The following is a 25,426-nucleotide window of genomic DNA, read 5'->3' as shown; positions in this document are numbered from 1 at the left end:
GTAACCACAGTTTAAAGGCCCCCGGCAACGATCGAACAGTCTGTCAAACTTCACGTGTCTGTCAAATTATTTGGCAGTGTGCTGATTGCTTGACGTTTTAGATTTGTGGAACGTGGACTGTTTGGCGTGTTTGAGAGAAATTTTTATTGGCGGCCGAATTGACAGATAAGTTTTACTGTCTACGTGTGCGTTTGTTAAACAATAGCCAGTTGCTTGCCAGACTGTTATCTATAGTTTTGAGATATCTGGCAATAGGAGCAGATTTCGGAGATTTAAAGTTTGTATCCAGGATTGTATCTCGCAAATTGCACACTAGTGTTAAAATACTTTGTGACATGATATACACAGCGTGTTAACTGCTTCCAGAGTGAGGTTAAATTTGGGGAACGTGGTTGGTACGTCTGCGCTCTTGTTTGAAAAACCCGTGGATAGCAGTGGATAGCAAACAGTGAATCTGACAAGCAAGTCCGATCGTTTACAGGGGCCTTTACAGGAACGCATACTACTACCTAGTTCACCGAACTAACCGGCAGTTTGAAATTCCTTTTTCTCAGCTACGCAAACGGCGGAGTCCACCGACATCTATTAAAAGTTAACCGCGACAAATCCAGCATTTAACCCTCTTCAACGTAAAATTCTGTTGCACCGACCACAGTCAGAGTGAAACGAGGGCGTTCAACGTGGTTAAATTTGACCATGGCTCACGCCAGTTTTCGAGAAATGGCCAAGGTTTTATAAGCGTAAGGTATTAAGATGGCGGCGCGTTTCGTTGTGCTGAGACAGACTCAAGGCGTCGATACCGCACCCTATACATAAGATGGCCGCAGAAGGTTTATTGATTTATGAACCACACTTACCAGGAATAGGATTAAAATGTGCCTTTACATGTGACCACATTGCTTATTTTTCTCTGACGCCACACGACAAAAGGATTTTTGAAATATTTTACATTTACGGTACGTCAAGTTCAAAACTGAAATGTAGCTCTCCCGAAGCTGTTCGAATCAACTGTCAAAAAATCGCGAGCAAATCCACTTCTAAGTTCGCCGACCAGATTTAATATGCTAAAATAAATAACATTTTGAAAGCAATGTAGCTTTGTGGCAGCGTGCTTGCTACTGGTTAAGGACCCTGGAATCGAATGCAGATGGAATGAAATTTTTAAACAAAGGGGCATGTTCTGCTAGCGTTTAAATGAAGTGTAGAATACAAAACAACTTTAAAATCATAGTTTTTAGTTACACCATCTTGATTAACTTTTATAAAAGATACGTAATTAAGAATTTTTGCTTTCAGTGAAAACTGGATTTTTGTATGCAATATACAGTTAGAAAGCAGATGACATGTATTTTCATAAAAAATGACAATTAGACGTGTTACTTAGCATATATTTGATGAATTTTATTTTTAAATTCGAACTGAACGGAAAAACACAAAAAAATAATGACCGAAACGGGACACTGTACATCATCTCGGTTTTTATGCTGCAGCCGTCAGGTCTTTCATTTTGAAGAACTGCTTCATTCGCTCGCACCAATTTGAGAAGTATGTCCATCTTGTACTTCGAAAAATTTGGTGTTTTTTTGTTTTAAATTCGCCAAACGTAAACGAATGGACTAGCTGCGAAGTATTTTTTAAAAAAGATACTTCAGCCAATAGAGCCACCGGCAGAAGATGTATAACATAATATTTTCAGTCACCGTCACAGGATATGCCTGATAACAAAGTAGAGTCAAGTTTACAATGAACTTGGCAGTATAAGCCGACTTCTTAGTGCGAAACTGCATCCCATCTGCATGGATGCTCTGATTCGATAGGGAAGAGTGTCATAAAGCCACTGTATCCTATAACTTAAGCAAGCTGGCGCAAAGCTGTTGTAACTGGGACTTGATATCCTGAATACTGGCACTAGGACGTAGTTCCGTTCGAGTCGGCTCCACTACTGGGTACGCAGATAGTTGATACAGACATCTACAATGTGCAAGCGAGCATTGTCCTTTTGAAGACTGCTACCACTATATTGTTGCGTGAGAGGTATCACTTGAGAATACACTATGCCCGTGATGTGCCATTATGCAGTCAGAGTTCCCTCAATCACTACCAGATGTGACCTGAAGTTGTGACCGGGGCTCCCGTAAACTGCACCCGCTAAAATCTGTACCTAATGAAATTTACAGCCAGAAAAGGGCAGGGAAGAGTCCACTGATCCCCCCGTCCCAACTCCATAACTTGCCTGGCAGTTAGAAGATCCGAGGGCCCTTAACCGGTTGGGCTGATTAACAGGACTGGAGATGCTCGAAGAAGAACTGTAATGCCTATACAATTTTCCTGATTTTCTGTCGGATCCAATAAGTTTCTTTTTGCTTTCGATCACATCTTCAAAAACCAATCGGAAACATTAAAACCGAATTACAGCCACTTTTTTAAATAGTATCTCTTCTCCTCGATATGGTCTGTTCCTGTGGATCAGCATACGGTACTTGTAATGTACCTAAGGTAGATTCTGATTCTAACAAAAAGGCAATTATGCGTGTATATAGGGTGGAGCAGAATTCCACGGACAATATTTCGGAGGCTATTCTCGGGTATTTTCCGAGTATTTTGTTATGAGGAACCCGTGGTCCCCGTTGGTTCATTAAGAAATAATTACATTTCGTTTGATTTCTTGGACGTTGTATCAGTATTGGATTACGAATATATGCACAACAATGAAAATGTCGACGATGTGCGCTCTGTGTCTTGTTTGGAAGCAGACCTGTTCCATTCACTCACAGTAATTGCTGTTGACAATAGTTATGCCCACTGTACTCCTGGTCCTCAAGCTTGTATTCATTATTACTCAGTTCTGTCTCGGATTTGTTTTTTTGCGGCTCTTTCAGTTGTACATTAACACTGATACACACCAGTACGGGTAGTTTTACTGAAAGAAACGGCTGATATGCGTCTCGTCTGTGGTTTAACTGAATGCAATGGAAAAACGCCACAACGACGATATGCTCAGCTGTTCTCGCAGCGACGGCTGTAACATAACAATGGTTTAGCATCTGTACATACGAACCCCCGAATTTCCGGATCTTTTCGTGCTACTATGTTTTGAAGATTGTGTATTACAGGTTTTTCCACTGTAATTGACGTATTTTCACAGAAATAGAGATAATTCAGGTAACAACCCAAGTAAACCATACTGACATTACTACTCTATAAGAGACTACGGGTCCGTTATAACAAAATACCCAGAAAATATTCCGAACAACCTCCAAAATTTTAGCGGTGGTGTTCGCCCGGTATAGGTGTCATGAGTTGTACGCAGCTTCTTCCACTGCTAGCACTACGTGCACGCGTCCACTATATGTAGCTTAAAATATGAAACAATTTTCTTTATAACAATAATTCTATGTCTACACTAATGCTGTGAAAACTGCTGTGAAGTGCATGACAGAGGGTACTCCAGATTGTAGCAGTTATTAAGGTTTTTTTAACATTTCATCCACTTATCGATCACGGGAAGAATGATCGCTGAAGCGGCTCAGAGGTCGCTGTAATTAGTCTGAACTCGTCCACGCTATCCCTACCGGACCGATGCGTAGGGCGGGTTTTAGTATATTCCTGGAGTTATTATTTAGAGCTGGTTCTTGAAATTTATGGAGTAGGCTCTCTCGGGATAATTTGCCTGATCTTCGACCGTCTGCTAGTTCAATTTCCTCAGAATCTCTATGATATTCTTCCATGGGTCAAACAAACCTGTGACTGTTAGTGTTGCCGTTCTCTGTATGGGTTCAATATCTCCTGTTACTCAATTTGGTATGGATCCCACACACTTGAGCAATATTCTAGGACGGGCTACACCATTTTTTTTGCAAGCAATGTCCTTTGTAAACGGATTGCATTCCCCTAATATTCTACCTATTAACCAAAGTGTGCAATCTGCTGAGTCTATGAGATCGTTACATTTCATATCCCTACAAATTGCTACGCCTAGGTATTTGTATGAGTTGACCAATACCAGTTACGACTCGTTGATATTGTAGTCATAGGATACCAAGTGGTTTTCGATTGTGAAGGCACGATTTTACATTTCAGAACGTTTAAAACAAGTTGCCTATCTTTTCATCACTTGGAAATCTTATCAAGTTCTAACGGGATATTTGTGCAGCTTCGTTCTTACCATACTTCATTAGACGTGACTTCACCATCTGCAAAAAGTCTGAGATTATTATTGATATTGTCCTCAAGGTCATTAGTATTCAACGTGAAGAGCAAACGACCCAACACACTTTCCTGGGACACACCTGAAGTTACCCCTACATATATCGACGACTCTATCCAAGATAAATTGCCGCTTCCTCCCTACCAAAAAACCTTGAATCCAATCACAAATTTCGCTTGATACGATCGTACTTTTGATAGTAACCGCAGATGTGGTACTGAGTCAAATGCTTTTAGGAAATCGAGAAACACTGTATCTACCTAAGAGCCTTGATCTATGCCTTTCCGGAAGTCACATGAAAAAACTGCATGTTGAGTTCCACATTGGTGATGTTTTCGGAATTCACACTGTTTGACATGAAGAAGGTCTTTTTCTTCTACATACCTCACTACGTTTGAGCTCAACATGCGTGCTAAGATTCTACAGCAAATGGATTTCAAGGATGTCGTGGTTCACGCCTGTACGCTTCTTGTAGACGGGTGTGACCTGTGCTTTCTTCCAACTAGTGGGCACTATTTTACGTCCGAGGAGTCTACGACAAATTATGGTTAAAAGAGGCGCTAACTCAGATGGAAATCTGCTGTAGAATATGATAATGATTCCATCGAGTACTGAAACTTTGTTGAATTTTAGCGATTACAGCTGTTTCTCAACACCACTGACACTAATATCTAGATTACTCATCTTTGCAGTGGTGCGAGAATTATGTGAGGCTAACGATAATTCCGCATATAATTGTCGTTATTGCGAAGGGGAAAATACATGAGCACTGTAAAATTGTATATTAAGTAAGATGCACTTTAAAACAACGGAGTGTTAATCACAACGTACGTAACGTCATAACTTAGTAAAAAAGGAAAAAAAAAACTTTCAAGTTGACAATGCATAACAGTTTTTCTTGTTAGGACAGAGTATGCGTCATAAAAGAATGAGAGGCATGATATAAGCTTTAAAACCAGTGCCATATGCTTATGTCAGAGGGAATATCTTAAGCAGACTATTAGTGGCGCTCTTGCCCTTCTTCCGGCAGTAGGACATTTTGTTTACGTTGGTCATCTACATGATGGCGTCCACACGGCTTGAACAAACAACAGTGCCAGTAGTTGGAAGAAAGTACAGGCCATACCCGTTTACAAGCGACGTACATACGTGAAACCCAAAATTGACGTTCAGTGTCCTTGAGATCCGTTTGTTGTAGAATCTTACCATATATTTTGAGCTCAAACGTAATGATGTGTCTAGAAGAAAAGCACCTGCTCCATGTCAAACAGTGTGGATTCCGGAACATCCCACTGTGGGCGTAGGGAGGGAGTGAGCGAGGGCTCGGGGTGGAGATAGGCTGTGACGTAGTGAGCAGGTAGATTCCAGGTATACTGGTTGTAAATTTTACAGATTTCTGGTTGGGTGAAGATTCCGCTGGGTGCCGTTTTCACATATCCCACCCCCACACCAAGACGCTTGTTCCTCTCCAAAACAATGGAAGTGTGTGACCTCTGCCCAGGTCCACGACTGTGGACATCCGGGGTAGTGGTGGTCAACGATTAAGCGCTGCCGTTCGCCGTTCGCCAGCATTCCATGCTTCCCAGTCATGGCACCATTGCAAAGGCAGCCGTTTGTATTGTGGTGTTAACGGCACTCTCAGCACGGGACGGTAATTCCCTAATTCGCTGCTGCTGGTCTGCGATGAATGGCAAACGTTGGAAGAGAATGTTGCAGGAAGCCCATTACTTGTTCTTGAATGACATCCACAGGCGAGGAGGTGTTGCGACGCGCTTGGTGCCCAATACGGCGATCCTCTCTTCCGGTACACAGGAGAGGTCGACCTGAACCACGACGGCGGGTATCCCTGGCCTCACATTCACTCGCAGTCCAACATCGGGCTATCGTCACATCATCTGGATAGTTAGACACGAATGACCTCTGGCAACCAGCTATTCTGTTTCGGTTTTTGTGAGCATTGTAACTGTTGCTCTCGAGTTAAATGTAGAAGGTGGACGATTTCGCGCTCCGTTTAATATTCCTTCTTCTCTTTCGTTGCACAGAGAATCACTCCGTACGTGTTGGTTGTCATTTTTAAATGCTAGTGGGAACCTGACAACCTCAGCAGGTTTCAAAAGCTTTTGTATGGGAGCGAATTCAGTTGTGGAAGCAAAATCCGTGGCTAAAATCGCGTTTCCAAACTCGATATCAGAGAGTTTACATGATAAAACAGAAACAGTGTTGGTATATTGTTTTACGATAACAGGATTTCGGAGCCCAGATACAAGCAGTGAGTGATAAGCAAGACGAGCGATAACGCAAGCTCGTGGTAACTACAGATAATACAGGATAAACAAATTTCACATCCTCGCGGACGTTTAGTTCAACATAAGCACAGTCGCTTACAAATTTTTCCGATTAAAAAGTGCGACCTAGAAATTTGAAGATGAAGTTTGTTGTCCGATGACAGCTCCATACGCATTATTGTCCACAGAGAAGATATTTGATAGAGAATAATCTGTGCTGCAATTGGGGACCCGTACAAGTTGGACGATCCGTATGTCACGAGACGGGAAAAAAATTACACTTTCTAACTGAGATAGACTGAAAAGGGACTATCATAGACAAGCCTGGTGCAGGCCTTTGCAGATGACGTGGGCGGTTTGCATGGAACGTGTCCTAACTATGTATCTGACTCTAATTGTGTGTGTGTGTGTGTGTGTGTGTGTGTGTGTGTAGTTTAGTGTCACGTTCGGCTTGTTGACGATCAGGGAAGTGAGAGAATGTAACCCGATTCCGATACACAGCTTACACTTAAGCCATCCTGCCACGCTATGTGGAAATGCACATGGATGAGGAGCTCGTGACGTCACAGCATGGAATTCTACGTTCCACCCCAATGCGGAGCGTGAAATAAAGAATGTGGCAAGTCCGGATTGTGTCTCGTGGTGAGAAACGTGATCAATGAGATGCGACATCGTTTTACGTCGCAAGCAGAACTCAGGACGCGCCATACCGTGTTGAGCTAAACTATGTATTTGGTGGATTTTCTTTATCAAAGAGTACGTGATTGTGGAGATAACCTGTTTAAAAGCATTAGAAAATTGAGTGTCTCTCAAATGGTTCAAATGGCCCTAAGCACTACGGGACTTAACATCTGAGGTCATCAGTCCCCTTTAGAACTTAGAACTACTTAAACCTAACTAACCTAAGGACATCACAGACATCCATGCCCGAGGCAGGATTCGAACCTGGGAGCGTAGCAGCAGCGCGGTTGCGGACTGAAGCGCCAAGAACCGCTCGGCCACAGCGGACGGCGAGGGTCTCTTGAAACACGCAATTTTAGCTACGATTTGTTATGATAAATTGACTAGAAACTACATGTCGGTAGTTAGGGCTTCCTGTATTTGATGTTTTTAATGTTATAACTGTGTGCTATGGAAGTACACCGTTTCAATGCTACGGCACAATGGTGAGCTATCAAATCTCGTCCTTTTGATACAGTTTGTCGTAGTTAAATGTCAAATAATGACATTTGTAGATACAGTCTTTAGACAATTTTCTACCACATACGGAGACCTGGCTGCCATGTTCAAGTCACAGGTTAGTTGACAGCGTTGTGAGCTGAGAAGCAAGAAGTAGGAGGTTAACATCTAAACTTCTTTTCTCCTTTTGTTTTCTAAAAGATTCTGGGACTTTCTTAGTGATTTCATGCAAGTATTGCCTGCACTAGTCGACGTTACTTATTATAAATAATGTGTCTGTTGCAATTCTTGCTGGAATGTTCCCTCGTGGCCAGAAATCTTTACGTGACTGCCAGTGTATATCAGAAAGTAAACACAAGCTACACACTTATGAAACGTTGTCTAAAATGTTTGGTTTGTTGATTGGGGGGAGGGGACCAAACGGCGAGGTCGTCATTCCCATCGGATAGGGAAGGAAGTCGGCCGTGCCCATTCAAAGGGATCATCCTCGCATTTGGCTGAAGCGATTTAGAGAAATCACGAAAAACCTAAATCAGGATGGTCGGACGCGGATTTGAACCGTCGTCCTCCCGTATGCGGGTCCAGTGTGCTAACCACTGCGCCAGACCGCTAGATGCCTTTTTGTTTCTGTAGACTGCCTCATATTGGAATCTTATCGGTAAATATCTTTTTTAATTATGGTGAGTAGGTTCGAAAATATTTCCTCTTCCATTCAAAGGAAATTGCGAAAAGAGACTCGTTCCTAAAAACTACTATTTTATGCGCGTTTGTTTTCGCAAACAACTTTTGTGATTTACGAGCTAGATGCCAGACCTCAACTGGAGGGTGTTGAGGTCGCATATGACAATGAAGAGAACGTTTGAGAGCGTGCAGCAACCACGACTACACCACGTCTGGCGTGCATCACGGAGAGACGCACGTTCCGTGTGAAGACGGCTTTGTCGAATAGTAGCGAGAGTGCCGTCGAGTTCATCGTCCACGTCCGGCTGCTGGATTGCCATCTACTGTTCCGCACGCCCTCATTCCATTAGCCAGAGTGGTGAGGTTAGGACTTTAATCCAGGACTAAAGCTATAGCTATGTCTAAATGACACTTAAGTACCTCACAGAGGTTTCAGCGAACCACCTCCACGCTCTCTCTCTACCGTTCTGCTCTCAAAAAGCACATGGAAGAAACGAACACTTCAATCTCTTCGTGTGAGCTGTCATTTCTCGTATTTTATTACGACAATTATTTCTACTTATGTAGTTGGGCGTCAACCAAATATTTTGGCATTCGATGGAGCAAATTGGAGATTAAAATTTCGTGAAAAGACCTCGGCACATCAAAAAAGGCCTATGTTTTACGGGTTGCCACCTCAATCGAGCGTCATATCTGTGACACTCTCTCTTATTTTGTGGCAGTACAAAACGAGCCGCCATTCTTTGAACTTTTACAATGTCCTCCCTCAATTCCACTGGTAAATATCCTATAACTCACAGCAGTACTCTAGCAGAGGACGGTCGAGCGTAGTGCAAGCAGTCCTTTAGTGGATATGTTGCATCTTCTAAGTGTTCTGGCAATCTGACAATAAAACGCAGTCTTTTGTTCGCCTTACCCACAGCTTTCCAATTTAAGTTTAGATTTGTATAATTTATTATGTAACCGAAATTCAATGGATTTCTTTTAGAACTTATCTGGAGACCTCACGCTTTTATTATTTAGAGTCAAATGGTTCAAATGGGACTTAACATCGGAGCTCATCAGTTCCCTAGACGTAGAACTACTTAAACCTAACTAACCTAAGGGCACACACATCCATGCCCGAGGCAGCAGTTGAACCTGTGACCGTAGCAGCAGCGCGGTTCCTGACTGAAGCGCCTAGGACCGCTCGGCAACAACGGCCGGCATTTAGAGTCAATTTCTTCTTTTCTCACCATACAGATGTCTTGTCTAAATCATTTGTCTCTTGGGTTTGATCTTCTGATGACTTTACGAGAAGGTAAATGACTCCACCATCTGCAGACAATCTAAGAGTGCTGCTCAGATTGTCTCCTAAATCATTTACGTAGATCAGCGACAGCAGAAGGCCCATGACACTTCCTTTGGGATCGCAAGATATCACTTCTGTTTTACCCGCTCATTTTCCGTGAATTACTACGAAGTATGTGAGCTTTATGTAAGGAAATCACAAAGCCAGCCCCACAACTGCCACGATACGTCCGTCATAGGCATGCTATTTGATTATAAGCCGCTTATTCGCATGAAACCTCGTTATCGGAAATTTTATGACCGCAGCTCTCCTTCCCTTTTCGACAAAACACTCGAAGAGAAAATTTCTTCCTACACCATGATTGAAACCGGTTATCTCCAAGTCGAGAGCCAGTGTACAATAGCGCGTTAGCGAGGTGCGCTACAGACCTGGAAAGCGCAAAGAAATTACTAATTCTGACAGTACTTCAAGAGTGCTAACTCCATTCTGTTCACTCCCGCACCGGGGTTAGCTGGCGTAGCGTCATCGCTTTTGGAAGAACCACTGTTCAAATATCTGTTCGGGCACCCATATTTAGGTTTCTTAGGGGTTACCTAAATCGCATAAGGCAAATACCAAGATGATTCCTCTGAACACTTCGATTTCCTTCCCCTATCCGAAGATGTGCATCTCTCCAGTATCCTCTCCGTCAACGAGTTATTAACTCGAACCTTAGTACCAGAGCCGTGGAATATGAACATTTCAATCATCCAGCTGGTAATCAGCGTTCAGGTGAGTACAAAATGTGATACTTAAAACAAAAGTGAAGAGCGCCAAAATAATTTTAGTTCCTCATCAGAAATTAGTTACTCCTGAATTCGTGAAAAATTGTTCTCCATACTTCTCGGCCGGCTCCCAATATGGCACCAGAAGAACTTGGATGCACCATTGTATCAGCACCTCACTTGGGCGAATAATAATATCATCATGTGCAGGACGAGTTTCGCTGGCCTATTTGCCCTACAGAGCTTTCGGAACCTATTTCCATAGGTGCAATCACTCATTCTGCCGAACATGCACTATTGCAGCGTCATCCAACACGACAAGAGTAGTCTAGAAGAGTAATCACTACAAGAGTATTCTACACCTGCAACATTGATGTTTTTGGCCATGTCATTGCTTGAAACGCCCAATTAGGATCGTTTCGGACGCAAGTTAGTGAAACTGCCATCGTTACGTGTACTCTGTCGGTTCCTCAGGACGCATCTCGCATCACATTATCATGTACCTACTACCTTATCAAAATCACAACACAAAGTTTCAGTTTTCAAGTATCCTAAATGTGGCCGTTCATAGCAACAAAAGCACTCGCGAAATACTCCATTGTTGCTGTTCGACTCTGGAACAAGCTACTTGAAATTTTTTACCCATAACAGGGTAGAGCAGTTAAGAAAAAGCTCTATAAGTTGTTTTTGTCAAACTCAGAAATTTCCCCTAAAAATTAACATAATAACCATTTCTCTTTGCCAAAGAGTGAAACGAATTCTCCACTCTTACTCCCAGTTAAACTTTTTTTTTTCTATTTTCGTTTCTTCTTAACGCCATTTCCGTTCGCCCTCTCTTCGGCACTTGTCTTCTACCACGTACGTCTCTCTGTCCCTCTCTCATCCATTATATCCACGTCCATTGCTATCTGTGCCCGCATCTTAAACCTACCTGGCTGCAGCTTAGTTTATTATTTTACTTTTAACGAACAAACATAAACTGTCGTTTCTCCTGCTAAGGCTGTTACTTCTCCTGTTACAGCTGTTACTAGTCTGACCACACTGCTGACTATTAAAATGACAACACCAGGAAGGATAGTAAATAAAGAAGTTTGACGTGCGGGAACGGTATAGTAGGAAGCGTACATAATTGGTAAGTTCATAGGTGATATGGGCTATACAGTGTGCGATATTTAGTTCTCAGAGCTGGCCCTCTGGTGGCGATAACAGCTGTAACGCAGCTGCACGTCCCAGCAAATTGAGTTTGGAGTATCGATACGGGTGTGGCATCCCGTACTGATCCAACTCCAGTGGTTGGCGAGTGGGGGGCGTGCGAGTCTCTCAGCAACCCATGATCACGTGCTTTCATTTTGTGAAAGATCTGTAGAACTTATTGCTGATGGCAATAGCCGAATAGCCACCGCGTAAGGTACGTCAGGAGACCGTCTTGCATTATACGCTGGGCCTTCAGAAAGTGCACTGAGGTGGCAAAAGTTAAGGGATGTCTCCTAATATCGCGTCGGGCCTCCTTTTTCTGGCAACAACTCGACATGACATGACTCAATAAGTCGTTGGTTGTATAGCGTAAACATGGCATGTACACCGTGCATTGTTTGCAAGATAATCACGTTACGGTCCAGTTGTATTGCGTATACGTTTACGTTGTTCACATCAATTTTGCAGAATTAATGTTCCTTTCAGCACCCATACCTCCCTAACGAAGCATTTGCGGACCTATGTTCATGTAACATTAATGTTCAGAATTACTTATACAGGGTGATTCAAAAAGAATACCACAACTTTAAAAATGTGTATTTAATGAAAGAAACATAATATAACCTTCTGTTATACATCATTACAAAGAGTATTTAAAAAGGTTTTTTTTCACTCAAAAACAAGTTCAGAGATGTTCAATATGGCCCCCTCCAGACACTCGAGCAATATCAACCCGATACTCCAACTCGTTCCACACTCTCTGTAGCATATCAGGCGTAACAGTTTGGATAGCTGCTGTTATTTCTCGTTTCAAATCATCAATGGTGGCTGGTCGATTCACTTCTGCCGTACTCAATAACACAAAAAGCTTACTGTTGAGCAGTCGCCATCTTAGCATCAACTGACGCTGACGCCTAGTCAACAGCGCCTCAAGCGAACAAATGTACAACTAAATGAAACTTTATAGCGCCCTTAATTCGCCGACAGATAGTGCTTAGCTCTGCCTTTTGTCGTTGCAGAGTTTTAAATTCCTAAAGTTGTGGTATTCTTTTTGAATCACCCTCTACTATCACTATTTAAAATATTGACCTTTTCTCCCCAAACACCCGGTATACAGGATGGTCCATTGATCGTGACCAGGCCAAATCTCTCACGAAAAAAGCGACAAACGAAAAAACTACAAAGAACGAAACTTGTCTAGCTTGAAGGGGGAAACTAGATGGCGCTATGGTTGGCCGCTAGATGGCGCCGCCGTAGGTCAAACGGATATCAACTGCGTTTTTTTGAAATAGGAACCCCCATTTTCTATTACATATTCGTGTAGTACGTAAAGATATATGAATGTTTTAGTTGGACCACTTTTTTCGCTTTGTGATAGATGGCGCTGTAATAGTCACAAACATATGGCTCACAATTTTAGACGAACAGTTGATAACAGGTAGGTTTTTTAAATTAAAATACAGAACGTAACTACGTTTGAACATTTTATTTCGGATGTTCCAATGTGATACATGTACCTTTGTGAACATATCATTTCTGACAACGCATGCTGTTACAGCGTGATTACCTGTAAATACAACATTAATGCAATAAATGCTCAAAATGATGTCCGCCATCCTCAATGCATTTGGCAATACGTGTAACGACATTCCTCTCAACAGTGAGTAGTTCGCCTCCCGTAATGTTCGCACATGCATTGACAATGCGTTGACGCATGTTGTCAGGCGTTGTCGGTGGATCACGATAGCAAATATCCTTCAACTTTCCCCACATAAAGAAATCCGGGGACGTCAGATTAGGTGAACGTGCGGGCCATGGTATGGTGCTTCGACGACCAATCCACCTGTCATGAAGTATACTATTCAATACTGCTTCAACCGCACGCGAGCTATGTGCCAGACATCCATCATGTTGGAAGTACATCGCCATTCTGTCATGCAGTGATACATCTTGTAGTAATATCGGCAGAACATTACGTAGGAAAAACAGCATACATTGCACCATTTACACTGCCATCGATAAAATGGGGGCCAATTATCCTTCCTCCCATAATGCCGCACCATACATTAACCAGCCAAGGTCGCTTATGTTCCACTTGTCGCAGCCATCGTGGATTTTCCTTTGCCCAATAGTGCATATTACGCCGATTTACGTTACCGCTGTTGGTGAATGACGCTTCGTCGCTAAATAGAACGCGTACAAAAAATCTGTTATCGTCCCGTAATTTCTCATGTGCCCAGTGGCAGAACTGTACACGACGTTAAAAGTCGTCGCCATGCAATTCCTGATGAATAGAAATATGGTACGGGTGCAATCGATGTTGATGTAGCATTCTGAAAACCGACGTTTTTGAGATTCCCGATTCTCGCGCAATTTGTCTGCTACTGATGTGCGGATTAGCCGCGACAGCAGCTAAAACGCCTACTTGGGCACCATCATTTGTTGCGGGTCATGGTTGACGTTTCACACGTTGCTGAACACTTCCTGTTTCCTTAAATAACGTAACTAACCGGCGAACGGTCCGGACACTTGGATGTTGTCGTCCAGGATACCGAGCAGCATACGTAGCACACGCCCGTTGGACATTTTTATCACAATAGCCATACATCAACACGCTATCGACCTTTTCCGCAATTGGTAAACGGTCCATTTTAACACGGGTAATGTATCACGAAGCAAATACCGTCCGCACTGGCGGAATGTTGCTTGATACCACGTACTTATACGTTTGCGACTATTACAGCGCCATCTATCACAAAGCGAAAGAAGTGGTCGAACGAAAACATTCATATTTCTTTACTTACTACACGAATATGTAATAAAAAATGGGGGTTCCTGTTTAAAAAAACGCAGTTGATATCCGTTTGGCCTATGGTAGCACCATCTAACGGGCCAACCATAGCGCAATCTGGTTTCCCCCTTCAAGCTAGACGAGTTTCGTTCTTTGCAGTTTTTTCGTTTGATGCTTATTTCGTGAGATATTTGGCGAAGTCACTATCAATGGACCACACTGTGTGTGTGTGTGTGTGTGTGTGTGTGTGTGTTTTACTCTATGTGCCACATGAAACCATTATGGCTTCATTAAAAAATTAAACAAGTGCTTCATTTCTTGCACCTCTGTAGGTATATTCTTCATATGACGTGTCCCACATACATCTGCAGGTTTTAAATTTCTCCAGAAACTGTGATTAAAGTTTTGTCCCCCTCACAGTGTCATGTGTATTAGAATAGTATTTAATGCCACACGCAGTGACAAAAGGTGAACTTTTGCCGGTCAGTTGCCATGACAGCGCTACAAGGCACAATTTATCGGGTGGTGTGGTGTGGTACAAGAGGGGGAGGGGGCTGCTTGCCGGGTACTCATTTCCTACCGACAGTCGACAACAAAAGTCAGTCGGTTTGTTGGTTAAAACGCTACACGCGTCCAATTTGTCGGCCGGTCGATTGGTGCTTGTATAGGGCTCTTTAGGGTTTCATATCAATTCGATAGATAGGAGTTTTGCTCCATGACAAGGCCCCCGTTTATTCTGGAGAACAGTCACACGTGCTGCTTCTTTGGCATTAACAAACCATTCCATGGCAGGCATCTCCAGAGTGACGACGTGGTCATTCTCGAGGTGGAATGTTCCCTGAACAGCCAAAACGCAGATTGGTACAACCAAGGACTCCGTCAAGTCTACTATCGCTGAGAAGAGTGCCACATTGAAGGGATGAACATTAGGGGAAGGATTAGCAGCATCACTAGAATTCATGGTCCCACTTACACTACTGGCCATTAAAATTGCTACACCAAGAAGAAATGCAGATGATAAACGAGTATTCATTGGACAAATATATTATACTAGAACTCACATGTGATTACATTTTCACGCAGTTTGGGTACATAGATCCTAATAAATCACTACCCAGAACAATCACCTCTGCCCGTAATAACGGCCTCGATACGCCTGGACATTGAGTCAAACAGAGCTTGGATGGCGTGTACAGGTACACCTGCCCATGCAGCTTCAACACGATACCACAGTTCATCAAGAGTAGTGACTGCCGTATTGTGACGAGCCAGTTGCTCGGCCACCATTGACCACACGTTTTCAATGTGTGAGAGGTCTGGAGAATGTGTTGGCCAGGGCAGCAGTCGAACATTTTCTGTATCCAGAAAGGCCCGTACAGGACCTACAACATGCGGTCGTGCATTATGCTGCTGAAATGTAGGGTTTCGCAGAGATCGAATGAAGGGTAGAGCCACGGGTCGTAACACATCTGAAATGTAACGTCCACTGTTCAAAGTGCCGTCAATGCGAACAAGAGGCGACCTAGACGTGTAACCAATGGCACCCCACACCATCACACGAGGTGATACGCCAGTATGGCGATGACGAATACACGCTTCCAATGTGCGTTCACCGCGATGTCGCGAAACACGAATGCGACCATCATGATGCTGTAAACAGAACCTGGATTCATCCGAAAAAATGACGTTTTGCCACTGGTGCACCCAGGTTCGTCGTTGAGTACACCACCGCAGGCATTCCTGTCTGTGATGCAGTGTCAAGGGTAACCGCAGCCATGGTCTCCGAGCTGATAGTCCATGCTGCTGCCAACGTCGTCGAACTGTTCGTGCAGATGGTTGTTGTCTTGCAAACGTCACCATGTGTTGACTCAGGGATCGAGACGTGGCTGCATGATTCGTTACAGCCATGCAGATAAGATGCCTGTCATTTCGACTGCTAGTCATACGAGGCCGTTGGGATCCAGTACGGCGTTCCGTATTACCCTCCTGAACCCACCGATTCCATATTCTGCTAACAGTCATTGGATCTCGAAGAACGCGAGCAGCAATATCACGATACGATAAAGCGCAATTGCGATAGGCTACAATCCGACCTTTATCAAAGTCGGAAACGTGATGGGACCCATTTCTTCTCCTTAGACGAGGCATCACAACAACATTTCACCAGGCAACGCCGGTCAACTGCTGTTTATATATGAGAAATCGGTTGGAAATTTTCCTCATGTCAGCACGTTGTAGGTGTCGCCACCGGCGCCAACCTTGTGTGAATGCTCTGAGAAGCTAATCATTTGCATATCACAGCATCTTCTTCCTGTCGGTTTAATTTCGCGTGTGTAGCCCGTCATCTTCATGGTGTAGCAATTTTAATGGCCAGTAGTGTAGACACTTTCGAGGTGTTGAGTATACTTGATGAGTACCCGACATAAGAACTTAATTTTCCTGGAGCTGGTCGTTGGTGCGACGTGATTGTTCCTCTCTCAGTGTCTGACTTTGCCACAGGGCGTGGGAGAGCGAGGGCACAGACCTGTGAGCGGCGGCAGGTGCGGCTGCGTGTCCAGCCAGCGGCGCAGTTCCTGGACGGCGGGCAGCTGGTGCTCGGGCAGCGGCTCAGGAAGGCCCCTCAGGAACGGCGAGGGCGGCTCCTTCTGGGCCCGCGGAGGCGCTTCCGTCTCTGCCGGCGGAGCTGCGCACACACCAGTAGCTATTCAAGAAACCACTCAACCTGTAGCCAGTAAACAGTTAACTTACATGCCAGACAATATTACTCAGTCATTTTAAAGAGTGCTCCGCTCTGCTTGTTGCACTGTATATGCTGTACGGTTAACAGAGTCCGCGCAGAATAACGTGACCGCTAGATGCGCAATAGGCTGGGCACGCGTGCGGAGAGCGGCAGGTGTGGGGGTTACACGGTAGGGGAAATGCCGAGCGCTGGAGGGGAAGTGCCCTTCGAAACTGAAGCCTACACTCATATTTTTTTGTAAATATGAGGGTCACTCCAAAAGAAATGCACACTATTTTTTAAAAATCACTCGTTTATTCTACATGTCTGAAAGTTTTACAGTGTGTAGATACATCCTCTAGGAACAATATTTTCATTTCTCCACATAATTTCCATCCCTCTCAACTGCCTTACGCCATCTTGGAACCAGCGCCTGTATACCCGCACGGTAAAACTCTGGACCAATCTGTTGGAGCCACTGTTTGGCAGCGTGCATAATCTTCAAACCTTGTTCCACGAAGAGAGTCTTTCAGTTTCCCAAAGAGATGATAGTCACATGGAGCCAGGTCAGGACTGCAAGGCAGGTGTTTCAGTGTTGCATATCCGAGTTTTGTGATCGCTTCCATGGTTTTTTGACTGGCATGTGACCGTACATTGTAGTGCAACAGCAAAACATCCTGCTTTTGCCGATGGGGCCCAACACGACTCAGTCGAGCTTGAAGTTTCTTCAGTGTCGTCACATACGCATCAGAATTTATGGTGGTTCCACTTGGCATGATGTCCACAAGCAAGAGTCCTTCGGAATCGAAAAACACCGCAGCCATAACTTTTCCAGCAGAAGGTGTGGTTTTGAATTTTTTTTTCTTGGGTGAATTTGCATGATGCCACTCCAGTGATTGCCTCTTTGTCTCTGGTGAAAAATGATGGAGCCATGTTTCATCACCTGTCACAATTCTTCCAAGAAATGCATCTCCACCATTCTCGTACTGTCCCAAAAGTTCGCTGCATACCGTTTTTCTTGTTTCTTTGTGAGCCACTGTCAACATCCTGGGAAACCGCCTGGCGCAAACCTTTTTTAACGCCAACACTTTCATTATTCTGCAAACACTTCCTTCCCATATCCCAACGTACCGTGACAATTCGTTCACTGTGATGCGTCTGTCAGCAGTCACCAATTCGTTAACTCTCTGCACATTGTCTGGAGTGTGTACAGTACGAGGCCTGCCGCTGCGAGGACAATCCTCTATATTGCCGTGTCCGCTTTCATCAGGTAACCTGCTTGCCCACCGACCAACTGTACTGTGATCGACAGCAGCATCTCCATACACCTTTTTCAACCTCTTGTTGATGTTTCCCACAGTCTCGTTTTCACAGCACAGGAATTCTATGACAGCACGTTGCTTCTGACGAGCGTCAAGTGTAGCAGCCATCTTGAAGACATGCTGTGGCGGCACCACTCACGGGAACAGGTTGAACTAAGTTTGAAAACAAGCTGGAAGGCCGTATCTAAACACTGTAAAACTTTCACACATGCAGAATGAAAGCTGTATTTTTACAAAAATAGTGAGCATTTCTTTTGGAGTGGAGCCCGTCCACAGCTACACTTGCATGGTGATAGCTCAAATGGCTCTAAGCACTATGGGACTTAACATCTGAGGTCATCAGTCCCCTAGACTTAGAACTACTTAAACCTAACCAACCTAAGGACATCACACACATCCATGCCCCAGGCAGGATTCGAACCTGCGACTGTAGCAGCAGCGCGGTTCCGGACTGAAGTGCCTAGAACCGCTCGGCCACAAAGTCCGGCACTTGCATGGCGATCTTTCAAAAAGATCTACAGGACGTCTACTTTCGTTAGTATCTACAAAGAATTCCACTAAAAAGAAAACAGCGATTTGTTTTCGCCTGGATCGTTAACTATTTGTAACATTCAGAGAAGCGCCGTGAGTAGCGAATTTTGAGTAAAACCTACATTTCTCTTGCTCTCATGGTAAAATTTGCTTCTTTTGCCAAAATACAGCGGACTTCACGCATTGTCACCTCACTAACATGTTGTACAGACGCAACTGCGAGAGATACCTGAGACAGTGTTTTATTCAGAGAGCAACTGAGAAGAAGTCCAAGAGCTTATGAAAAAACACGTCATCGATACAAAAATAAACGTGTAATCTCTTCACTTATGTTGTTCCAAGACCCACAGCACTTCTCGTTTCACCAGCTATCAATGGCTCTTAAAAATACGTTCTTTCATCGAAAAACTGATGTTATTGGAAAAACACATGTAAATAGGCTGTTTACGTTTTTATGTAGGTAACGCTACGTAGCGCTCTGTATGAAAATAACTGGCTGTGCTGTGTGCAGTCTGTGGCTGGTTGGTATTGTTGGAATATTCGCTATAGTAGTGTTGGTCAGTTGGATGTGAACAGCGCGTATCGTTGCGCAGTTGGAGGTGAGCCGCCAGCAGTGGTGGATTTGGGGAAAGAGATGCCAGAGTTTTGAGAGCGGACGATCTGGACGTGTGTCCGTCAGAAAAACGAAATTTATAAGACCGGATGTCATGAACTGAAATATATATTATGACTTCTGAACACTATTAAGGTAAATACATTGTTTGTTCCCCATCAAAATGTTTCATTTGCTAACTATGCCTATGAACAGTTAGTGCCTTCAGTAGTCAGAATCTTTTATTTAGCTGGCAGTATTGGCGCTCGCTGTATTGTAGTTCGAGTAACGAAGAATTTTGTGAGATAAGTGATTCATGAGTGGTATAGGTTATTGTTAGTCAGGGCTATTTTTTTTAGGGATTATTCAAAGTCAGATTGCGTTGCGCTAAAAATATTGTGTGTCAGTTTAGTGATGATCAGAATAAGTAAAGAGAGAAATGTCTGAGTACACTGAGTTTTGCTCAGCTGTTTGAAAGTCAAATAATATAAGAGGTTTACCAGCACAGTCATTCATAATTTTTCTAGGGGGAAGTTTCATACAGCATAATAAATATATAGCAAAATATTCTCCTCTTTCTGTACTGTCGTTTGCCAAAATTTCATTTCTATATCTCAAACAGTTTATGAAGTATGAGGGACGTTGTGAATATTTCATTCTGACTTCGTCGCTTTCACATGCGCTCGCAAATGAGTGTGCTACAACAGATAGGTTTTCTGAAGATTGGTGACAGATAGAGATCTCTACCCAAGTCTAAAGAAAACTTCAATATATCAGCTAAATTTGATACGCAGCGACATATTATGTAATATCTCCCCCAATTCAAAATCACAGCGACACCTGTCTTTAATTGGAAACTTTTTCGAAATTTGTGCACTGTCTTACTTTCCTGCAAACATCACAAAAACTATAACTTTAACGAAATAACCGCCATGTCATCCTGAAGCTGACATAAAAAGGCTATAAGTAAAGCAAAAATGATATTTTTTATCGAATAATTTCTGTAAAATAATTTGAGAAAGATTGCAGAACGTGCGCCTAGATTCTGTCATGGCAGCGCGTCGCTGACTGGCCGAAGTCCAGCAATGTGGGCCTCCCCTTCCGGACAAACGAATGAACTCCGAGTGTCCAGCGCTTCGGTCGAATATTGGTCACTGCACGTCGGCCACCGAATCGTGCGCGGACTTTACCAGGCGGTCACAGGACGCTCTACTGCTGAGAAAAGTCACGGCAATGTGTATGTGCCAGTCTGTTGTATCGAACGAGCACACTCAGATGGGTCGACATGGAGGCGTGACAGAGTGGCAGAAAGGAGCTATCGTTTTTGACCATGCTCATATCGAGGATGTAGTTGCCCGATTTGTTGGTGTACATATTAGGACTGTCCAGCATGTTTACAGGGAGTGGTGTACCTCTCACTACCATGAACACAGCGGGAGAACAGTGGTCGTAAAAAGATCCTAACCGACAGGGAACAGATAAGCTCACCAGACGAAAAAAAAAATAGTCACCCCAGTGCGCACGCACAATGTCGTATGACGAGGGCCTCCCGTCGGGTAGACCGCTCGCCTGGTGCAAGTCTTTCGATTTGACGCCACTTCGGCGACTTGCGCGTCGATGGGGATGAAATGATGATGATTAAGACAACACAGCACCCAGTCCCTGAGCGGAGAAAATCTCCTACCCAGGCGGGAATCGAACCCGGGCCCTTAGGATTGACGACAGTCCCCGTCGTGCTGAGCACTCAGCTACCGGGGGGGGGGGAAGAAAATCTCCGACGCAGGCGGGAGTCGAACCCGGGCCCTTAGGATTGACAGTCCCTCGTGCTAACCACTCAGCTACCGGGGGGGGGGGGGGGGGAAGAAAATCTCCGACGCAGGCGGGAGTCGAACCCGGGCCCTTAGGATTGACAGTCCCTCGTGCTATCGGGGGCGGACGCAGGCAAAGATGAATCGTCGTAATAGTTTTACAAATGGCGCAGCGGTAGTGTCACGTGCACTACTGCGCGTGCTCACTGCCTCTGCTCAGTTGTGCGTAAACGTGGGTACATGTAAGGACGTGACACAGTGGCGAAAAGATGCAATCGTGTTTGCCGTGGCCTCCTACATTCACTCAACCATACGGTGGACGAAGTTCCTGGATTTGTTGCTGTTTCGCGTCTGTTTCGTGTCTACAAACAACGAGTAGCACACGAAGTTGTTTAGATGGCGGGCCCTAGTTGTCTAAATGCAGCCTTGTGATAAAATTCGGCAGCTTTGTAACACACGTGGCCACGAAACACAAGTCAGTGTACAGGTGAGCACAAAGTCTTGCCCTGATTATAACAATTTATTACAGAATAACCAGTATTCCAGTTCCCGCCAGGTGTTTCGTAACATGTGTACTGTCACAGTACCCACAGCAGCTTATATCCTAGCCTTCAGTTCGTCGACGTCAGCAACTGGTGTGACGAAGACTCTGTCTTTGATACAGCCCTAGAAAAATAAGTCAATGTCTGGAGAGCGGGGTGGCTAGGGTGTTGGACCGTTCCTTCCAATCCACCGCTCCGCAGATGGTTCAAATGGCTCTGAGCACTATGGGACTCAACTGCTGTGGTTATCAGTCCCCTAGAACTTAGAACTACTTAAACCTAACTAACCTACGGACATCACACACATCCATGCCCGAGGCAGGATTCGAACCTGCGACCGTAGCAGTCCCACGGTTCCGGACTGCGCGCCTAGAACCGCGCTCCGCAGATGTTTCATCCAGGAAATCACGAACTATCAAAGCTCCGAGGGGGGATGTTTCATCTTGCTGGAAAATTATCCATGGTTGATATTCTTCTAACTGTGGGGCAATGAACTGTTGCACTGTTGCAAAACGTCTAAGTAAATGTTAGCGGTAATGGATTTTTCCACCTGGCGGGAACTGGAATACCGCCTCGACATTATGCGAGCTACCAAGGGAGCACACGCTGGGGTTTACTAACGTAAGTGGTCTTAAAAAAACTAATGACACTACCCTATGTAACGACATCAAATGTAACTTATTATGTCAAACGGTAATTCTGTTATAAATTTTTATAATCAGGGCAAGACTTTGTGCTCACCCTTAATGTTGGCGGCAGTCAGCTTCAGACACCGATTCTCTAAATTTTCTCAACCGTGTTTCTCGAAAAGAACGTCGCCTTCCCTCCAGAGATTCTCATTTGAATTCCCGAAGCGTCTCCGTAACACGTGCTGTTCGAACCTACCGGCAACAAATGTAGCAGCCCGCCTCTGCATTGCTTCATTGTTCTCATTCAATCTGACTTGGTACGGATACCAAACAGTCGAGCAGTACTCAGGAATAGGTCGCACCAGCGTCCTACATGCGGTCGCTCATTCTTAAAATTCTCCCAATAAACCGAAATCGACCATCCGCCTTCCCTACCACAGCTCTGACATGCTCATTGCATTTCATACCGCTTTGCAACGTTATGCCCAGATATTGAAACGATTTGACTGTTTCAAGTAGAACACTAGCAATATTGAATCCGAATATTACAGGTTATTTTCTTCCTACTCATCTGCATCAACTTACATTTTTCCACGTTTAGAGCTAGCTGCCATTCATCACACCAACTAGAAATTTTATCTAAGTCGTCTTGTATCTTCCTAAAGTCACTCAATCTCGACACCTTAGCGTACACTACAATATGATCAGCAAACAACCGCAGATTGCTGCCCACCCTGTCCGCTAAATCATTCATGTATACCGAGAACAACAGGGGTGCTATCACACTTCCCTGGGGCACTCCAAACCATACTCTTGTCTCTGATGAACTCTCGCAGTCGAGGACAACATAATGAACTCCATTAGTTAAGAAGTTTTCGAACCACTCACATATCAGTGAACCTATTCCATATGCTCGTACCTTTGATAACAGCCTGCAATGGGGCACCGTGTCAAACGCCTAAGGGAAATATAGAAATATGGCACCTGCTAGTTGCCCTTCATCCATAGTTCGCAGTATATCATGTGAGAAAAGAGCAAAGTGACAACAATCGTGGTTGCAGGACTGGACACATACGCTTCTGATTCGAAGAACAACCTGGGCACCCTATTGCACCGCGTCTTGCCCGCTAAACCACCCGATTTTAATCCCGTGAAAAAATCTACGACTTTCTTTAAAAGAGGGCTACACATAACAATCAACAAGTAGTTGCTGTATGGGATCTAATCGTCAACAAGCGGCTTCCGCTGGATATGGCATCCCGAGGAAACTTGTGGACTTTCACACCGACCAAAATGGGGGCTGTTATCAGTTGTAAAGGCGTTGTTGCACGGTGTTAGTATGGCGTCTGTTACGGGGGGACTAACGTTTTGCCCGGTGTGCTGAATAGAGTTGTGCCTGCGGTCTTCCGTCCGGAGATTGGTTTGATGCAACTCTCCAAAGCAGTCAATCCCATCGCAAGCTCCTTCATATCTGCCTAACTACTTCAATCTACACCCACTTGATTCTGCTTACTGTAGTGAAGCGTTGGTCTCCCTCTACATTTTTTACCACCTACACTTCCCTGCAGTAACAAAATAATTTTCCTTTGATACCTCACGAGATTCCAATCGGAGTTTTACTCTTACATTAATTAAGTTACGTCATAAATTTCATTTTTTCCCAATTTGATGCAATAACACTTTATTAGAGAACCGATTTGTCTTTCTGATCTTCAGCATTCTTCCGTAACAGTATGTTTCAATAACTTTTCTTCCCATCTCGTTTGCGCTATTTACCGTAAACGCCCCATTTCCGTATAAGGCTACATTTCAAACAAACAGGGTGTTTACAAATTAATTATACAAAAGTAACCTTTAATTGTGAAAACGGCAAATAACTTTTAGAAATGTAGAATCCTGCCTAGTCGTCGAATATGGGGTGTCTAGGAAACATGCTTTGTCGGATTGCTAGACAACAATCAAACAAATCGTACTGATAAGTTTTATTACAAAAGAAAAAAATACAATAGTTAACTTTATGTGTGTCGCAAGCAAAGGGCGACAGACAAAATAATCAATGCTCTTCAGTATAACAATTACAAGTTTGAGCTACATAGAATGTAGCAACAAAGTAATGAGCTTCGACCCTTTTGTCCTAGTTGCTAGTTTTGACACTGCTGTAGAACACTGCACATACAGGCAGCTGCTGTCCTGTTGTAGTGCTGGAGACGGGTCGATCAAAATCGTAGAGGGACACCAAGAGATGAATACACTAAACAGATTCAGAAGGATGTAGGCTGCAGTAGTTATTAGGATATGAAGAAGCTTGCACAGGATAGAGTAGCATGGAGAGCTGCATCAAACCAGTCTCTGGACTGAAGGCCACAACAACAAATATAATTTGAAGCTCACGTTGTACACTACTTCGAATAACACACGTTTACACTACCTGATCAAAAGTATTCGGTCACGCCTGTGTAACGAGGAACTGACTACTAGATGTCAGGAGAGACGGACCCGCCAGTATGAAAGGAGGCGGGGAGTGTTGGATTGCCACCAGAGAAGCAGTAACCGCACAATGAGTGGTTCAGAACTCACTGACTTAGAACGTGGGATATCACTGGTGTAGCAAATACGTCAGAGATATTTCAGTCCTTCTAAAGCTGACCAAGCGCACTGTTGGTGATATGACGGTGAAGTGCAAACGCGAATGGAACACAACAGCTCCTAAAACAAGTCCAGGTAGACCACGTAGACCTCATGTATTGACGGACAGAAGCCGTCTACAGTTGTGGGGAGTGGCTGTAGAAAAATCGCATGAAATCAGCGGAATTCTTTAGTCCAGTTAACACGATGGCTGCCCGTAGGGAATTAAAAAGAATTGGGAACAATGGCCGACCAGTTTCTCATAA

The 25,426-nt window shown here is 44.1% G+C and overlaps 1 protein-coding gene across 3 annotated transcripts in view; it reads right to left on the bottom strand.

Annotated features, from left to right (window-relative positions):
• The window catches only part of LOC126203412 (alpha-tocopherol transfer protein-like), a 341,643-nt gene that overhangs the window by 223,620 nt on the left and 92,597 nt on the right, over positions 1-25,426 (bottom strand). For 2 of the 3 annotated variants that reach the window (XM_049937717.1, XM_049937719.1), the window contains exon 2: positions 16,917-17,075. The exons of the other annotated variant lie outside the window; for it this stretch is intronic. In XM_049937717.1, the coding sequence (XP_049793674.1) occupies positions 16,917-17,075 (159 nt within the window). The remainder of the gene's footprint in view (positions 1-16,916; positions 17,076-25,426) is intronic. 3 annotated transcript variants of the gene reach the window in all.

This window comes from Schistocerca nitens, chromosome 9 (genome assembly GCF_023898315.1).
Source record: "Schistocerca nitens isolate TAMUIC-IGC-003100 chromosome 9, iqSchNite1.1, whole genome shotgun sequence".
Classification (NCBI taxonomy): domain Eukaryota; kingdom Metazoa; phylum Arthropoda; class Insecta; order Orthoptera; family Acrididae; genus Schistocerca; species Schistocerca nitens.
Note: the sequence above shows the minus strand (reverse complement) of the source record. Positions and strands in the feature narration are given on the sequence as shown.